This window comes from Eriocheir sinensis, unplaced genomic scaffold (assembly GCF_024679095.1).
Source record: "Eriocheir sinensis breed Jianghai 21 unplaced genomic scaffold, ASM2467909v1 Scaffold1353, whole genome shotgun sequence".
Taxonomy (NCBI): Eukaryota; Metazoa; Arthropoda; class Malacostraca; order Decapoda; family Varunidae; genus Eriocheir; species Eriocheir sinensis.
Genome location: NW_026110688.1, coordinates 7934 through 22500, shown reverse-complemented (window position 1 = coordinate 22500; position 14567 = coordinate 7934). Strand labels below are relative to the sequence as shown.

Here is a 14567-nt window from a genome sequence, read left to right as displayed (position 1 = left end):
TTGTTTCCGTTGTCTGTAATAAGTAAACTTTCAGCCTAATGGCTGACACCACCAAATAATCCATTTAATATTCCTATTACAGTAAAAATCCGATAATCCAGCGTCCAATAGTTTGGAAATCCCGATGGTTTATAATTTTCAGCTGAGGGTCATTTTTAGCTTTTTTGGGGTACAATTGAGAACGGGCAGAAAAAACGAAAAATATAAAAAAATAGACAAAAGTGGTGCACCAAACCATCTGGTGAGTAGTAGTGTGTACACACACTGGTTTTAGAGTGCTTTACGGCTGTAGTTTGACACAAATATGAAATCCTTTTGGGTGGGGCCTGAACCTCTTCACAGTGCTGCTCATCACCCCTGATGCATCACTCTCATACATAAGCTATGTACTATTTGAAGTTGTGTATCAATATTCAAATCAAAACATCAAACATTCTGTACACATTAATTAAGATTTGGCAGTGCTATGGCCAGGGGACTTCCCGAACAAGCCCTGCCCAACCGGACTTCATAGCTGAGTCTGACTATAGTTTTGCAGTGTTTTTAGTCACTCTAAGGTATTTTTAAGGCATAATAAAAAAAAAGACTGGGGGACATCAGAGCTTTTGAAACTACCAGTAATTATTGACATAGGGTGGGATTTCATGTGTGTCTGCATGGTGTGCTTTGAACTTTTTGGGCTCTCTGCATTGCAGTGGTTAGTGTTTCTGACTATGACTCTGAAAATCTGGGTATGAATCCCAGCCTCAGCAGTCAACATGCAGCCCACCCAGCTGTTCATCCTTCCTTTTGGGATGGTCGATTAATGTGTACCTAAAGAAACCTGGGGAAGGTAAACTGTGGTAACCCGGATGTTACACGGGCCCTGTGTCAGGTTAAGGTTCCCTCCCACCACAGGCTCAAAGAGACAACAGGGCATAGATGAGCACCGCGACAAGTGCAGCTATATCGTACACTCACAACTTTACCTTACCTTCTGGTAATCCTGAAAATCTGCTAATCCAGAGAGTTCATGCCCCCCTGCATTCTGGATTAAAGGACTTTTACTGTATCAATCATCATAACACACTCACACAAACTCTAGGCAGAGGATTGTCGGTAGCTAGAGGTGTCTAGTATCTTTTTGCCACACATGGCACAGATTCCCTTCTTGTAAGCACACCCCTGGCAGAAGTGTGAGCCTGCCTGATGCACTTTGCTGCGACAGATGCGACACTCAGCAAAGGTTGCCTGTGAGGAAGGGAGGCAGTAAGTGAGTCACTGCAGGACTTGAGTAAGTCTAAAAGCCAAACCTCTGAATGATTCTTGAGACAAATGTTGGTAAATGTTGGTTACTCTGCCTTTTCTGTCTATCCTTTAAACTTTATGTGTTACAAAATGTATCAAACCATTTATGATGAAAATTAACACCAACTTTTGTGGCATTGACTGCCTACTGTTTGGCTCATGAATCTACAGGTAAAGGTCAGCAATGAAGATCTTTTGAGGGACAGGTTGAAGGTCACAGTTATTTGCATGATGTGAGGGGCAGATACTAAGATTCCTTGAAAGAGGAAGTCCATATCATAAAAACATTTATCCTAGTGTGAAAAGGGGTGATTAGTATGATAGATAATATGATTAGAGGGGAGAAAACATGTATTTAAAAATAAAGGCACCATCAAGGGCTGGTTTAGGCATGTGAGAGAAATAGTGGAGAAAATGATGAGCATGACTTATAGGTCTGAAGTAAAAAATGTGATGCTGATGCTAATGAATCTTCTGGTCACTTTGTAAACAGAAGCAACAAGCTCAGCAGACGAGCCACTATACTCACGGTGTAAGGGTTGAATCTGTTTTTCTTGCTGGTGAGTATCTTGTTTTCATTGATCTTGCGTCCACCGCTCTCAGTTGTGTTGCGTGCCCCAGCCTTCCAGGTGTCAGGGGTGATCACCTGACGAGGAGAGGAGGGGAGGTCAAGGCAGTTCATAGGGTTTAATGAATTAATGCTCACAACAGACTAATAGTGATACTTGAATCAATGGACTCCTATTCAGGGCCAGGTCTTTTCCTGCTTGCTAAAGGGTAGCTAACATTATGTCCATTATAAAAGGACCACCATTGTCTTTTGTATCTGACTACTCTTTGAGCGTACTGTGTCCATCGATTTTGAGTGGTTTGTGGAAAGCTATAGTTTGTTTCCACCTTGTCAGATTTTCTATAGGAAAAGCCTAACCACCAGTGGTGCAATTCTAAACTTAAGTCACAGACTTTACGCAGCACTGGATGAAGAATCTGAAGGCAGACTAGTGCACTAGGGTCCAGTTTTCTGCACTATTTAATAGTGTCAACCATGATGAGTTCTTGGAGCATAGGCGTAGGCAATTGTGTTTTATCTGTGATGAGCCTGTTTTTAAGGGGTCGTACACACTGATCCACACACATACTTACACAACGCAAACAGTCAACATACTCGTAACACATACATCCATAAATACCAAACATATCACACAAACACTGACGCATACAAGCACTCATACTTTCCACGCACCAAATGTGACTGGAACAGCCTTCCTCAACAGATTTTAGACAGCGGTACAATAGATTAATTTTGAAAACAAATACACACTCACTTGTCACCACAACACACCAACACTAACAATTACACTTGATTCACTTCCCTCCTCTGCACACTTGGCTGCCCCATCCCCCCAACAGCCAACATAAATATGTGTGTTATGCACCTGAAAGGTGCCTTGCGCATTATTAATCCAGATCCAGATCCAGACTCATTGTGTCTGAAAGGATGATAGTTATAGTGGACTGTTTGTTGTTAATTCTGGTGTGCCATGGGGTAATGTGTTGGGTCCTTAAGAGTGGTGTCTGCAATTTCTGGCTAACAAATACGTATAGGTAAAGATTCATTTTAATGACGTTACTAATTTTGAAATGCTGACTGTTTATTTCTGGACAAAATATAATGCTGTTTATCATGGAGATAGCATTTTTCTCCAGAAATGACTAAAAGACTGACTTTTCAATGCCTTATGTGGGCCCGCCGCCGCAGCCGCATAATAGCTCGCAGAGAGGTTTAACTTGGGGGACCCGTGGGAAATCGGGGGTTTTGGGTGGGGGAGCATATTTAAACTACTCCAACCGAACTTTACGACCTGACAGCTAACGGAGGGCTTCGCCCCCTCTCGTACCCCCTTCTAAACAGGGGGGACTGCGCCCCCCTTGGACCCAACCCCCACATATGCAACTAATTTCTGCGAGGAGGTATTTCTCGTAACACCAATTGGATCGCTGCCGCAGCCGCCGCCAGAGGAGGCAATGCTTTCGTGAATATTATCCCCTATTTTCAACAATAACAAAAATAGTCCTTGAATTGGATTTTGAAAGTGTTTCTGTGATTGTTGAACGTTTGCAGAAAAGATATATGAGGAGCTAGTGATGTTTCATAAGGTAGGTAATGAAATACTGGCACATTGCTAAAACGAATCTTAACCCAAATATGTAATTTAAAAGTAACTCCATGGAAGACTAAAAACATGATTATCAGTCACTCACACTATGGTTAAGATTCGTTTCAGTACCGTACCAGTATTTTATTACCTACCTTATGAAACCTCACTAGCTCTTCATGTATCTTTTCTACAAACGTACAACAATCATGGATATGCTATCAAAATCCAATTCAAGGACCATTTATTGTTGAAAATAGGGGATAATATTCACGAAAGCGCAGCCTCCTCTGGCGGCAGCCGCAGCAGCAGTGCAGCTGGTGTTGCGAGAAATACCTCCTCGCAGAAATAAGTCGCATATACATGTTGGGGGGGTCCCAGGGGGGGGCAAAGACCCCCCTGGTTAGAAGAGGGGGTCGAGGGGGGCGAAGCCCCCCCCATTAGCAGGTCATAAAGTTCAGTTGGAGTACTTTAAATATATATACCCCTCCACCCCAAACCCTCTGCGAGCTATTTTGAGGCTGCGGTGGCGGCCGCCATCAAAGGAGGTTACGCTTTCATTTACATAGAAAATCAGACCACACAGACCCCATGGTCCAGACTAGGTGGTCTGTCCTTAAACCTAAGTGATTTTACATTAATCAGATGGCTCCAAAACGTTGCTTTTCTACTCTAGTTAATATTAAGTTCAAGGAAGTGACGGTCAAGCTTCTTTTTAAAGGAGTCAATCGTGTTACACTGGACCACTGATGGTGGGAGCTTGTTCCATTCTCGCACTACAACGTTGGTGAAGAAAAATTTGGTGCAGTCTGAATTTACTCGTCTACATTTGAGTTTTGTGCCATTGTTCCTCGTTCGCAAAGTGTCATCGATCATAAACAATTTTGTTCTGTCTACATTCATGAAACCATTAAGTATTTTAAAACATTCGATCAGTTTTCCTCGGAGGCGACGTTTTGCAAGAGAGAACATGTTAAGGGTGGAAAGCCTTTCTTCATAGGATTTGTTGCGCAAGGAAGGGATCATTTTTGTTGCTCGACGCTGAACACCTTCTAGTTTAGCAATGTCCTTTACATGGTGGGGAGACCAAAACTGTACCGCATATTCCAAATAGGGTCTGACTAAACTATTGTAGAGCAGAAGTATTACATCTTTATTCTTGAATAAAAAGTTTCTTTTAATGAAGCCCAACATTCTGTTCGCTTTATTTGCTGCATCGGTGCATTGATGTGAGAATTTGAGGTTTGACGCGATTTTAATCCCCAGGTCCTTAACGCATTGAACACTTGTGAGTTTAACGCCGTGTATTTCGTAATCGAACTTCTTATTTTTTTTAATATTATCCCTTATTTTCAATAATAAATAGTCCTTGAATTGGATTTTGAAAGTGTTTCCATGATTGTTGAACGTTTGTAGAAAAGATAATATGAAGAGCTAGTGATGTTTCATAAGGTAGATAATGAAATACCGGCACGGTATTAAAACGAATCTTTACCCACACGATTGCTAATACCAGTTAATGGCATGCTATTTCTGGATGGTTCAGCCTCAAATGTGTCTGGAGTTACTATTCAGTGTCACCCTTCATTCAGATATCGGCTCTTCCATAAAACGGATTTTTACTCAAATTTATGGAGGAGGAAGTACAAGCTCACCTTTCCCAACTTCTTTTGACATTTCTCGCACACCATGGCGTCGCAGGGAGGGAGGAAGACAGGCTGACAGTGACCTGACACAGAACACACGGGCGGGACTCCTCCTGACACTGATGTAAACAAAGGCGCATTCGTAAACTCCCTCTTAACTATTGTGGGTATTTTCAATGATTACCTAATTTCAAAAGTGCAGCTAGGTAACATATATAAAAATTAATTGTGATTTAATTCATTTCAGAATATCTCGATCATATTGTGCTATTTTGAATGCTCCATACAAATCATATGATTTTTTTCATTCGGCAATGGAAAAAAAAGAACTACTGTGGGAAATCTGGAAAAAAAGAGCCAAAATGGTCATGAAAAGAACATTGAACGTTACCATAAATGCATACTTTTTCTTTAAAAAGTTGTGGGCAAGGGAAAAGGAGCTGCAGTGTATTAATTCGAATCCAATAAATCGTTCTTGTGAGTACATGAATAAAGAGATGTGACTAAAAAATAAATGTTTAAACAAGGTACCATAGTAAAGAACAATATTTAACGTTACCAAGCATACATAAACAGAGCGGCGGGCAAGGGACCAGTGTGTAAACTTGAGAGCAATAAAAACGCCCTACTGAGCACATACACGAACAGTCGTGATGAAAAAGCAAGTGTAAATAAGGAACCAAAGAAGAGAAGCCTGAGCTACGAGGCGATTCAAAGCTGCAGCGGCCACAAGAAGAGGAAGCCGCGGCGAGGGGCGGCCACTTGCACGCCCCGCTCAGCCTCTCCCTCCCGCCCCTCGACCTTTAGGAGACGTGGCATTCTGAGATCTCCCGCCTCCGCCCCCACGCCCCCACGCCCCCACGCCAGCACACACCACGCAGGGAGGGAGAGCCGCGCCCACCACCCACACACCCAGCAGTAGGTTGTGTTTGTGTTTGTCTGTGTGTTTGTTTGTTTACCTCCCCCATGCGAGGCTCAGACAGGGTGACATGAGCTGCCCTCCTCTCATGTGTCTCTCCTGTACTTTGTGTCCCTCCTCCCACCCTCCTACAGGTCCCTGCCTTCTTTGTTTCCCTGTTCTCCACCTTACCTGTCACCTTCCCCTCACCTGTCACCTCCCCCTCACCTGTCACCTTCCCCCCACCTGTCACCTGCCCCTTACCTGTCACCTACCCCACACCTTGCCTCCTTCATTTCCCTGTTCTTCCTGTCACTTGTCACATGTCACCTGCCCCACACTCCCGTTTATTCGTTTCCCTGTTTTCCCCTCACCCGTCCCCTGTCACCTACCCCACAATTTAATTGGGTATTATTCTAGTGTTTGCCCATACTCACCCCTCGCAACCAAAATTGGCCAGGGGGCCATTGAGACTTCGAGGAATGCGGTAGTAAACATGAAATGCGTCGCAAATGCATAGTTTTTGAGTTATGAGGGGTTGAAAAATACCCTAGATGTAGGGAAATTCCTTACAGTTACTTAGATGTTGGGAAATTTCATACATTCCGGGTTTTTTTTACAACGTACGGAAACCATGCAAGGTAATTATTGAAAATCACTCTGCACCTCGAAAATACGATTATTGTACTTAAGGGCATATTATACATACGGACGATGTGTTTACATGGCAATGCCATTGCAATATGAGCAGCGTTGCCAACGATCTGGTTAGCAATGATACACTAGGTGAGACCAGGTCCACCACGCGTGGTTATTTATTTATTTATTTTTTTTTGGAACACGCACCTTTACCTAATACTATTTCCGATGGTACGCTAGGTTAGTGATGCTATGCATAGTTAGCCATTAGCCCACGCATGTGAGATCAGGTCCAACACGCGTGGTTGTTATTTTTTTTAGAACACGCACCTTTACCTAATACTATTACCGATGGTACGCTTGGTTAGCGATGGTACGCTTAGTTAGCCATTAGCCCACGCATGTGAGACCAGGTCGTAAAGTTCAGTTGGAGTAGTTTAAATATGCTCCCCCACCCAAATACCCCGAGTTCACGCAGGTCCCCCAAGATCGTTGGGGGAAGGGGATTAATTCGGCTTCTTTACTTTTAAGTACTTTTTTTAAAAAAAATTTTTACTATGATATATGGAGGCGTATTATCGAATTCTGGAGGCGCGGAGTCAATATCCACAATCACCTTGTATACTGGGAATACGAGCCCGTGAAGCAGATTCAAAATCCGGTCAGTAAGGATTCACGTGTTCGAACAGCTCGGGCAAGAGGTTCAAGAGCCTGCACTTCCTGCACAAGCTGCAGTAGTGTTAAAGGCGCTGTGTTGATGGATCCTGCCAGCCGGGGTTTTACTTGTGTCAGTGATAAACAATGAAGATACACTGTGTTTGGTGCCACGGACTCTACTTGGAGGACAGAAACCTTGCGATGAGGTGACAACCTACTAGAGAGAGAGGGCATGAGTGTGGTGGTGGCGTTTATGTGAGCACAGATGGTTGCCGGTGCCACGCCAGATGGTGAGGTGAGCATCGTTTGGTGGGTTCACTACGCTTCTCTCCCAAGACAAGCTTGGGGATCCACTGAGTGCGTGGTTTTCGTATGGGAAACACTAAATTCGTCGCAAACGCTTATTTTAGTGGTGGTGGGAGGAAAAATTCCCTAAATTTAGGGAATTTCCCTAGATCTAGAGAGTTTTTATCCCCCCCCACAAAAAAATACGCGAATGCAACGGATTTCGTGTCCCCCCACCCGAAACCCCGCATTCCCACCAGGTCCCCAGCCTTGTATGGGGGGGAGGGGGGAGTATGGGCAAACACTAGAATTTTACCCTTAATTGGCTCCAACAGTTTGTCCACTCCAGCCAGAGCACCCACAGCTCACCCTCTTACAACCAAGTAAACCTAATATTATAATCTGATGTTTTGGTCTTTATGGCACTGAACACCACAGATGTAAGATACTTGATGTGTTGCTGAATATACAATATGAACAGCAGACATGAGGTAATAAGTATTACAGAGTCGTTAGAGTAGAATAAACCCTCACTTTAACAGACCGCGATGTAACGAATTTCAGCTTTTACAAACATTTTGCCTTTCCAGTATATGCGGGGATTTACCAAACAGTTTTGATAATTGCGGGATTATGTTTGGTGGTGGGCTTACTTAGTTTGCTTAGTCTTGTCTAGAGGCAACGCCTCACAGTCGTGGTGATCCACCGCTGTATCCAGCCCTGGTGTCCCTATTGGCGAGGGCCACTTGGTCTGGTATTGAGTTTGTTGTTGCCCGGCTACTTGCAGGGTAGCCCAGCACTCATCTGGCACTGCCCTCAGGGAAGTATCGAGAGTTCCTTTGAACTTATCCACTGAGTAGTTCTTTATGTCAAATATCCTTAGGCAGTGCACTGAAAAGTTTTATCCCATCTATCCTAGGCTGGTTGGGAGCAGGGTCTTAATTCTCTCCAGGGCTCTTGTTGGGAGGACTGTTCTTCGGCACTTGCAGCCTGCCTGCTCACTGCTTGTTGAGATCAGCGGAGGGTGTGGTCGGCCATCAGGCTCTCCAGGATCTTCTACACATAGATGGCATGATACTTGTCCCTCTTCTTTGTTGGGAGTAGCCCATTTGTCTCAGCCTTTCCCAATTGTTTAATTCTCTCATCCCTCTGATCAAGGATCTTTATACTGCTTCAAGGCTCTGGATGTCACCTTTCCTATTGCCCCATCTCACTACCATTGATTCCATGTAAAATTTTTGAACACATAATGAATCACCTTGACGCAAACAACATCCTTACTGACTCACAACACGGCTTTCGACCTAAACGCTCATGCGAATCGCAACTCATTACTACATATCACGACATTACAAGACTACTTGACCGACATGACATTAAACAAGTTGACACTATTGTTTTAGATTTTGCCAAAGCCTTCGACAAAGTCCCGCACAAAAGACTGACATTAAAATTGAAATACTATGGTATTTCAGGACCTATTCTTCACTGGATCACTGCATTTCTTACTAACAGGACTCAACATGTTCTTCTTGACAGATCTTCATCTGACACTGTCCCTGTTTCTTCAGGTGTCCCACAAGGCACCGTTCTAGGCCCCCTTCTTTTCCTCCTGTACATTAACGATTTTCCACTGTCAACGCCTAACTTTTCCACTAGACTATTTGCCGACGATAGTTTACTGTTTAGAGCAGTAAAGACTGCTGACGACTGCAGACTACTACAAAACGACTTGGACGCCCTCGAGCGGTGGGAGTGCACCTGGCAGATGCACTTCTGACCAGACAAATGCAAACTATTAAGATTCACCAGAGCGCACAACCCCATCCATCACACTTACACTCTCCACAATTCAGATTTAGAATCAGTTCACACACACAAATATCTTGGTATCCATCTCTCAACTAACTTGAAATTCAACACTCACATAGACCATATCAGTGCTACAGCCAACAGAACACTGGGGTTCCTGAGGAGGAATTTAAATAACTGCACACCTGACATTAAACACATAGCTTATGACACACTTGTGAGACCAACACTGGAATACTGCTCCACGGTGTGGGATCCTCACACACACAGAAACATTGATATGTTAGAACAAATCAACACCAAGGCGGCAATGTTCATTACAAACAATTACACTCAGACGCCTGGAATCACAACACGGATCAAACAACAGATAAACATGGAACCTCTTCACATATGCAGACAAGCACACAGACTTACACTTATGTACAAGATCACAAACACTCACATTGACATTGACCCACAAACATACTTACACAACGCAAACAGTCAACGTACTCGTAACACACACAGCCATAAATACCAAACATATCACACAAACACTGACGCATACAAGCACTCATACTTTCCACACACCATACGTGACTGGAACAACCTCCCTCAACAGATTTTAGACTGCAGTACAATAGACTCATTCAGAAAACAAATACACACTCACTTGTCACCACAACACACCAACACTAACAATTACACTTGATTCACTTCCCTCCCCTGCACACACGGCTCCCCCGTCCCCCCAACAGCCAACACAAATATGCATGTTATGCACCTGTACAAGTGCCCCGCGCATCATCAATCCAGATCCAGATCCTGTGTGGCGACCATATCTGGCTACAGTAGTCCAGTGTGAGTTGGACCAAAGTTTTCCAGAGGGTGAGTATGACTTAAGGCTCTCTGGAGTTGATTGTTCTAGTACCCAGCCAGCCATCACTTTGGCCTTCTTTGCTTCCCTCCTGATTTGATGGTGGAAGGTGCTGTCATCACTGAGGTGGGCTCCCAGGCATTTGACGTGTGGCTGTTGGCTGATGTTTTGACCTGTGTACATCCAGGTTGCCTGCTTGGCATTTGGGTCTGGACCAGATTGGAACATTTCAAATTCATCTTCATGGAGCTACAGATTGTTTGCTGCAGCCCAAGAATATATTTTGTTGAAGTTTTCCTGCAGTTATTGTACCTCCCCTGGTCTGATGCTGACACTAGTGTCGTCACCAAAGGAGGAGAGGAGGGTCTCCCATCCTCATGTTGACATCCCTCATGTGTATGAGGAAGAGGAGGGGGCCTAAGACTGAGCCTTTTGGCACTCTGCTGATTACTGGTGCCTCGTCCGATCTGTCACCATCCACAGTGACAATATATTTTCTTCCCGTGAGCATGTACGCACATGTTGGCCACTGTAACATAGTGGTCAATGTGTAATTATTGTTTTAATCTTCATGTACGGGTGTTGTATTTGTGATGACTTCATGTATGTAAGTATGCAAATTTTCATCAAATGTAAAGAACAAGCTTTGTTATATACAGAAATGGTTGGAAATAGTGAACTTTCAGCTCATATCATGAATATAGTTCGTTATGTGCCAAAAGTTTGGATTCTCAGATATAAAGGTATGCCCTTACCCCCGCTTGGCTCGTTAAAGTGAGGGTTTACTGTAATACTAATACAGTAGATCACAATTTTTATCCTGTAAAAATAATGGAAGACAAAGTGGGACCTCAAAGTGGCTCCTCAAAAATAGACCACTCGTTTATTTTTGAGGAGCCAGAAATTCATTTCTTGATAAAACAATTATTTTTCACATGGAGATAATTGTCATCACTTCAATACAGCTGCAAAAGCTCTAGAGTGAATTTGTCACATAAATCACTGTGTTTATATGCCATTAGGATGAATAACAAACACAGAGGTGTACATCATCTAGCCATCTTGAGCTCCATATCAGCCATTTCAATCATGGGACCTATTCATATACTAATGGAACCCTGCCTTAATCTAACGAATAGTAAATCATCATCATTGTCTGGAAATGGTAATATAATGGCACTAAGGGTCTATCACCAATAAGGATAGTAACCTATTAAGTATAAGGTTTCCTCTACCGGCTTCCTAGTTGTTTTCTGGTAATACCATATTTCCCGCCATATAAGACACATCAGAGTATAAGACGCACCTAAAATTTGGCAGGGTATATTTAGAAAAAAAAACTCCACATTTTCCCTGAACTTAATGTATATGCAGTATTACATTTGACCACCTTACTTACAATTATGACTATGATATCGTATGTTGCTTTGATGCGTTACAGTACTCTTACCCCGAGCAGCTGTGACTTTCAAATGGTAAACAAAAGGGTTGGTTTGTAGATTTACTCACTACGCAGTGAGCAGGCGGTAACTTTCGCACTGGTGACTGGCGCACCACGGCGGTGTTATGTTTTGTGTTTACGCTGCGTCACACGGGGCGCGTCTTCTTGTGACCTGTACAGTTTTATCACTTCACATGTCCTTCCTTCTCCCATTTGCTTATTCATACTTTCCTTTTCCATTGCATCATACTATTTATTATTTAAATCAATCAAAATTTGTACCTTCGGCATATATATACCGTGCAGGGGTAGTGAGCTTTATATGCCGCAAAATACGGTATACAGTATTTCATTCTGGGGACATCTAGGAACTATTGTGTCAAACGGACGTGTTTTGGTTGTTGGTTTCATACCAGTAATAAGAATCCCTAGGCCTACCAAAACCTAACCATCGGGGTATAAGATGAAGGGTGATTTTTTTTCAATCTTCTTTTTTGAGAAAAAAAGTGCATCTTATATGGCGGGAAATACGGTAAGTATCATCACTTGATAAAGCATTTTTTTACCCAAAAGTTGCTAGTCCACATCTCTGAAACTGATTGCTCAGCTCTGCTAAATAAACGCCATCAAAGTAATAGATTATAGCATAATTTTGCATATTACAGAATACAGTCACTTCCTTGTCAACTTTTTCTTATAATATATGAATTACATTTTACATTCAATGAGTATTTGTCTTATACAAATATTAGTTTTTTGATTCAGTATCTATCTGTCTATCTGATGAGACAATGGCTGAGTGGTCAGTGTGCAGGCAGGGTGATCTGGAGACCCACATTCAAGCCTTACCCACTTCTACAAGTTGATAATATATATTCAGCCATTGTCAAGCATGAGCCAAGCAACAATGGTGCCACTATAAAATACTTACCCTTGCCACTAATGGGCTGGGGTCAACCAACAGGCCCCATCACATTTACACATTCACACCCGACCTCTGCTGAGAGAAGGTCGTGACCTCACCCCGCTGCGCCCCACAACATCGCTTGCCCTGTGTTTTCGTCGTGCTCTTGGGCGTTTGTGTGCTCTCGCTTGTGGACCTTGTGTGTTGCCTGTGATTTCCCGACACGTGTTTGGTGTGTGTTCGCTTGTGGTTTCTGCCTGTGGTTGCCTCTGTGATTTGTGTTTCCGGTGTTTTTGCGTGTGATCTGGCTGTCTCCGGGTGTTCTGCGTGGGTTTCAGAGTGATTCAAGTGTGTTGTGTTTCCGGTGTTTTTGCGTGTGATCTGGCTGTATCCGGGTGTTCTGAGTGGGTTTCAGAGTGATTCTAGTGTGTTGTGTTTCCGGTGATTTTGCGTGTGATCTGGCTGTTTCCGGGTGTTCTGCGTGGGTTTCAGAGTGATTCAAGTGCGTTGTGTTTCCGGTGTTTTTGCGTGTGATCTGGCTGTTTCCGGGTGTTCTGCGTGGGTTTCAGAGTGATTCAAGTGTGTTGTGTTTCCGGTGTTTTTGCGTGTGATCTGGCTGTTTCCGGGTGTTCTGCGTGGGTTTCAGAGTGATTCAAGTGTGTTGTGTTTCCGGTGTTTTTGCGTGTGATTTGGCTGTTTCTAAGTGTACTGCGTGGGTTTCAGAGCGTTTTGAGTGTGCTGTTTTGTTTCAGGTGTTTCTGCGTGATTTGGCTGTTTTCGAGTGTTCTGCGTTTCGAGTGAGTTGTGTTTCCAGTGCTTTTACGTGTGATTTGGATGTTTATAGTGCTCTGTGGGTTTCAGAGTGTTTTGAGTGTGCTGTTGTACTTCCGGTGTTTTGAGTGACTTGAGGGTGTTTAGTCGTGCTTGTGCTTGGGTTTCTGAGTGTTTCGTGTCCTGAGTGTGACTTTGTGTTCCTGAGTGTCTCACGCGTGATTTGGGTGTGTCGACAACCCACCCTTTGAATTCCTGAGGATTCAATCTGCTCCTCCTCATTACACCCTCTTTAAATCCCCTAGAGGATTAACACTTCCTACACCCCTTTCCCTCACCTCACCTAAGCCCCCCCCCACCCTCGCTCACCTCACATCCCTTTTGCTCCTCCTCATCCCCTAGAGGATTAGCCCTTCCTACTCCGCACTCACCTCCACATATTTCTAAGCCCTCCCCCCTTACCTCTCATCCTATTTACCCCGCCATTCACCCACCTGCCCTCGCCTCTTTCTTCAACAGGCTTGGCCTCACACACCTCACTCACCTCACATCTCTTCCGACTCATCCTCTCTTCCACTGACCTCCTTTCCCAAACTCCCTCTCACTCATCTCACCTATTTCCTAACCTCCTCGATCTCACACACCACCACCGCCTCCCTTTCCCTCTTTACTCACCTCACATCCCTTCCTACTCCTCCTCTCTCCCACCTCACCTATTTCCTAACCCTCCTTGATCTCACACATCACTCTTACCCCCTCTCTTCCCCTCTTTAATCACCTCACATCACTTCCTACTCCTCCTCTCTCCCACCTCACCTATTTCCTAACACTCCTTGATCTCACACACCTCACTCACCGCCTCCAGTTCAACCTCTTGACTCACCTCACATCCCTTCCTACTCCTCCTCTCTCCCACCTCACCTATTTCCTAACCCTCCTTGATCTCACACACCTCTCTTTCCCCCTCTTTACTCACCTCACATCCCTTCCTACTCATCCTCTCTCTCTCACTTTTCCTCCATTAATAAACCACCTCTCACACACCTCACCCCCTTTCCTAATCCCCTTCACTCTGTGTTTTTATCTCTTTCATTTCAGCTAAGATGGCGCCTAAGAAGTGCAGTTCTTGTAACGGTAGCTTCTCAGCTCACTTTTTTACAGGGCGTTCTGCTGTCTGTCGACTGTGTCTGTCCAGGCAGCATCTCGAGACAA

At 43.9% G+C, this 14567-nt stretch overlaps 1 protein-coding gene across 1 annotated transcript in view; it reads right to left on the bottom strand.

Moving 5' to 3' along the window:
• Nucleotides 1–5253, bottom strand: part of LOC126989874 (cysteine-rich PDZ-binding protein-like) — a 6007-nt gene extending 754 nt beyond the window's left edge. The window contains exons 1-3 of the mRNA XM_050848499.1: nt 5099–5253; nt 1817–1933; nt 1–1230 (exon numbers count right to left, since the gene is read on the bottom strand). The exon at nt 1–1230 is cut by the window's left edge and continues 754 nt beyond it. Coding sequence (XP_050704456.1) covers nt 1081–1230; nt 1817–1933; nt 5099–5134 — 303 coding nt within the window. The 5' untranslated portion in view covers nt 5135–5253 and the 3' untranslated portion in view covers nt 1–1080. The remainder of the gene's footprint in view (nt 1231–1816; nt 1934–5098) is intronic.
• Between the last annotated feature and the right edge of the window lie 9314 nt (nt 5254–14567).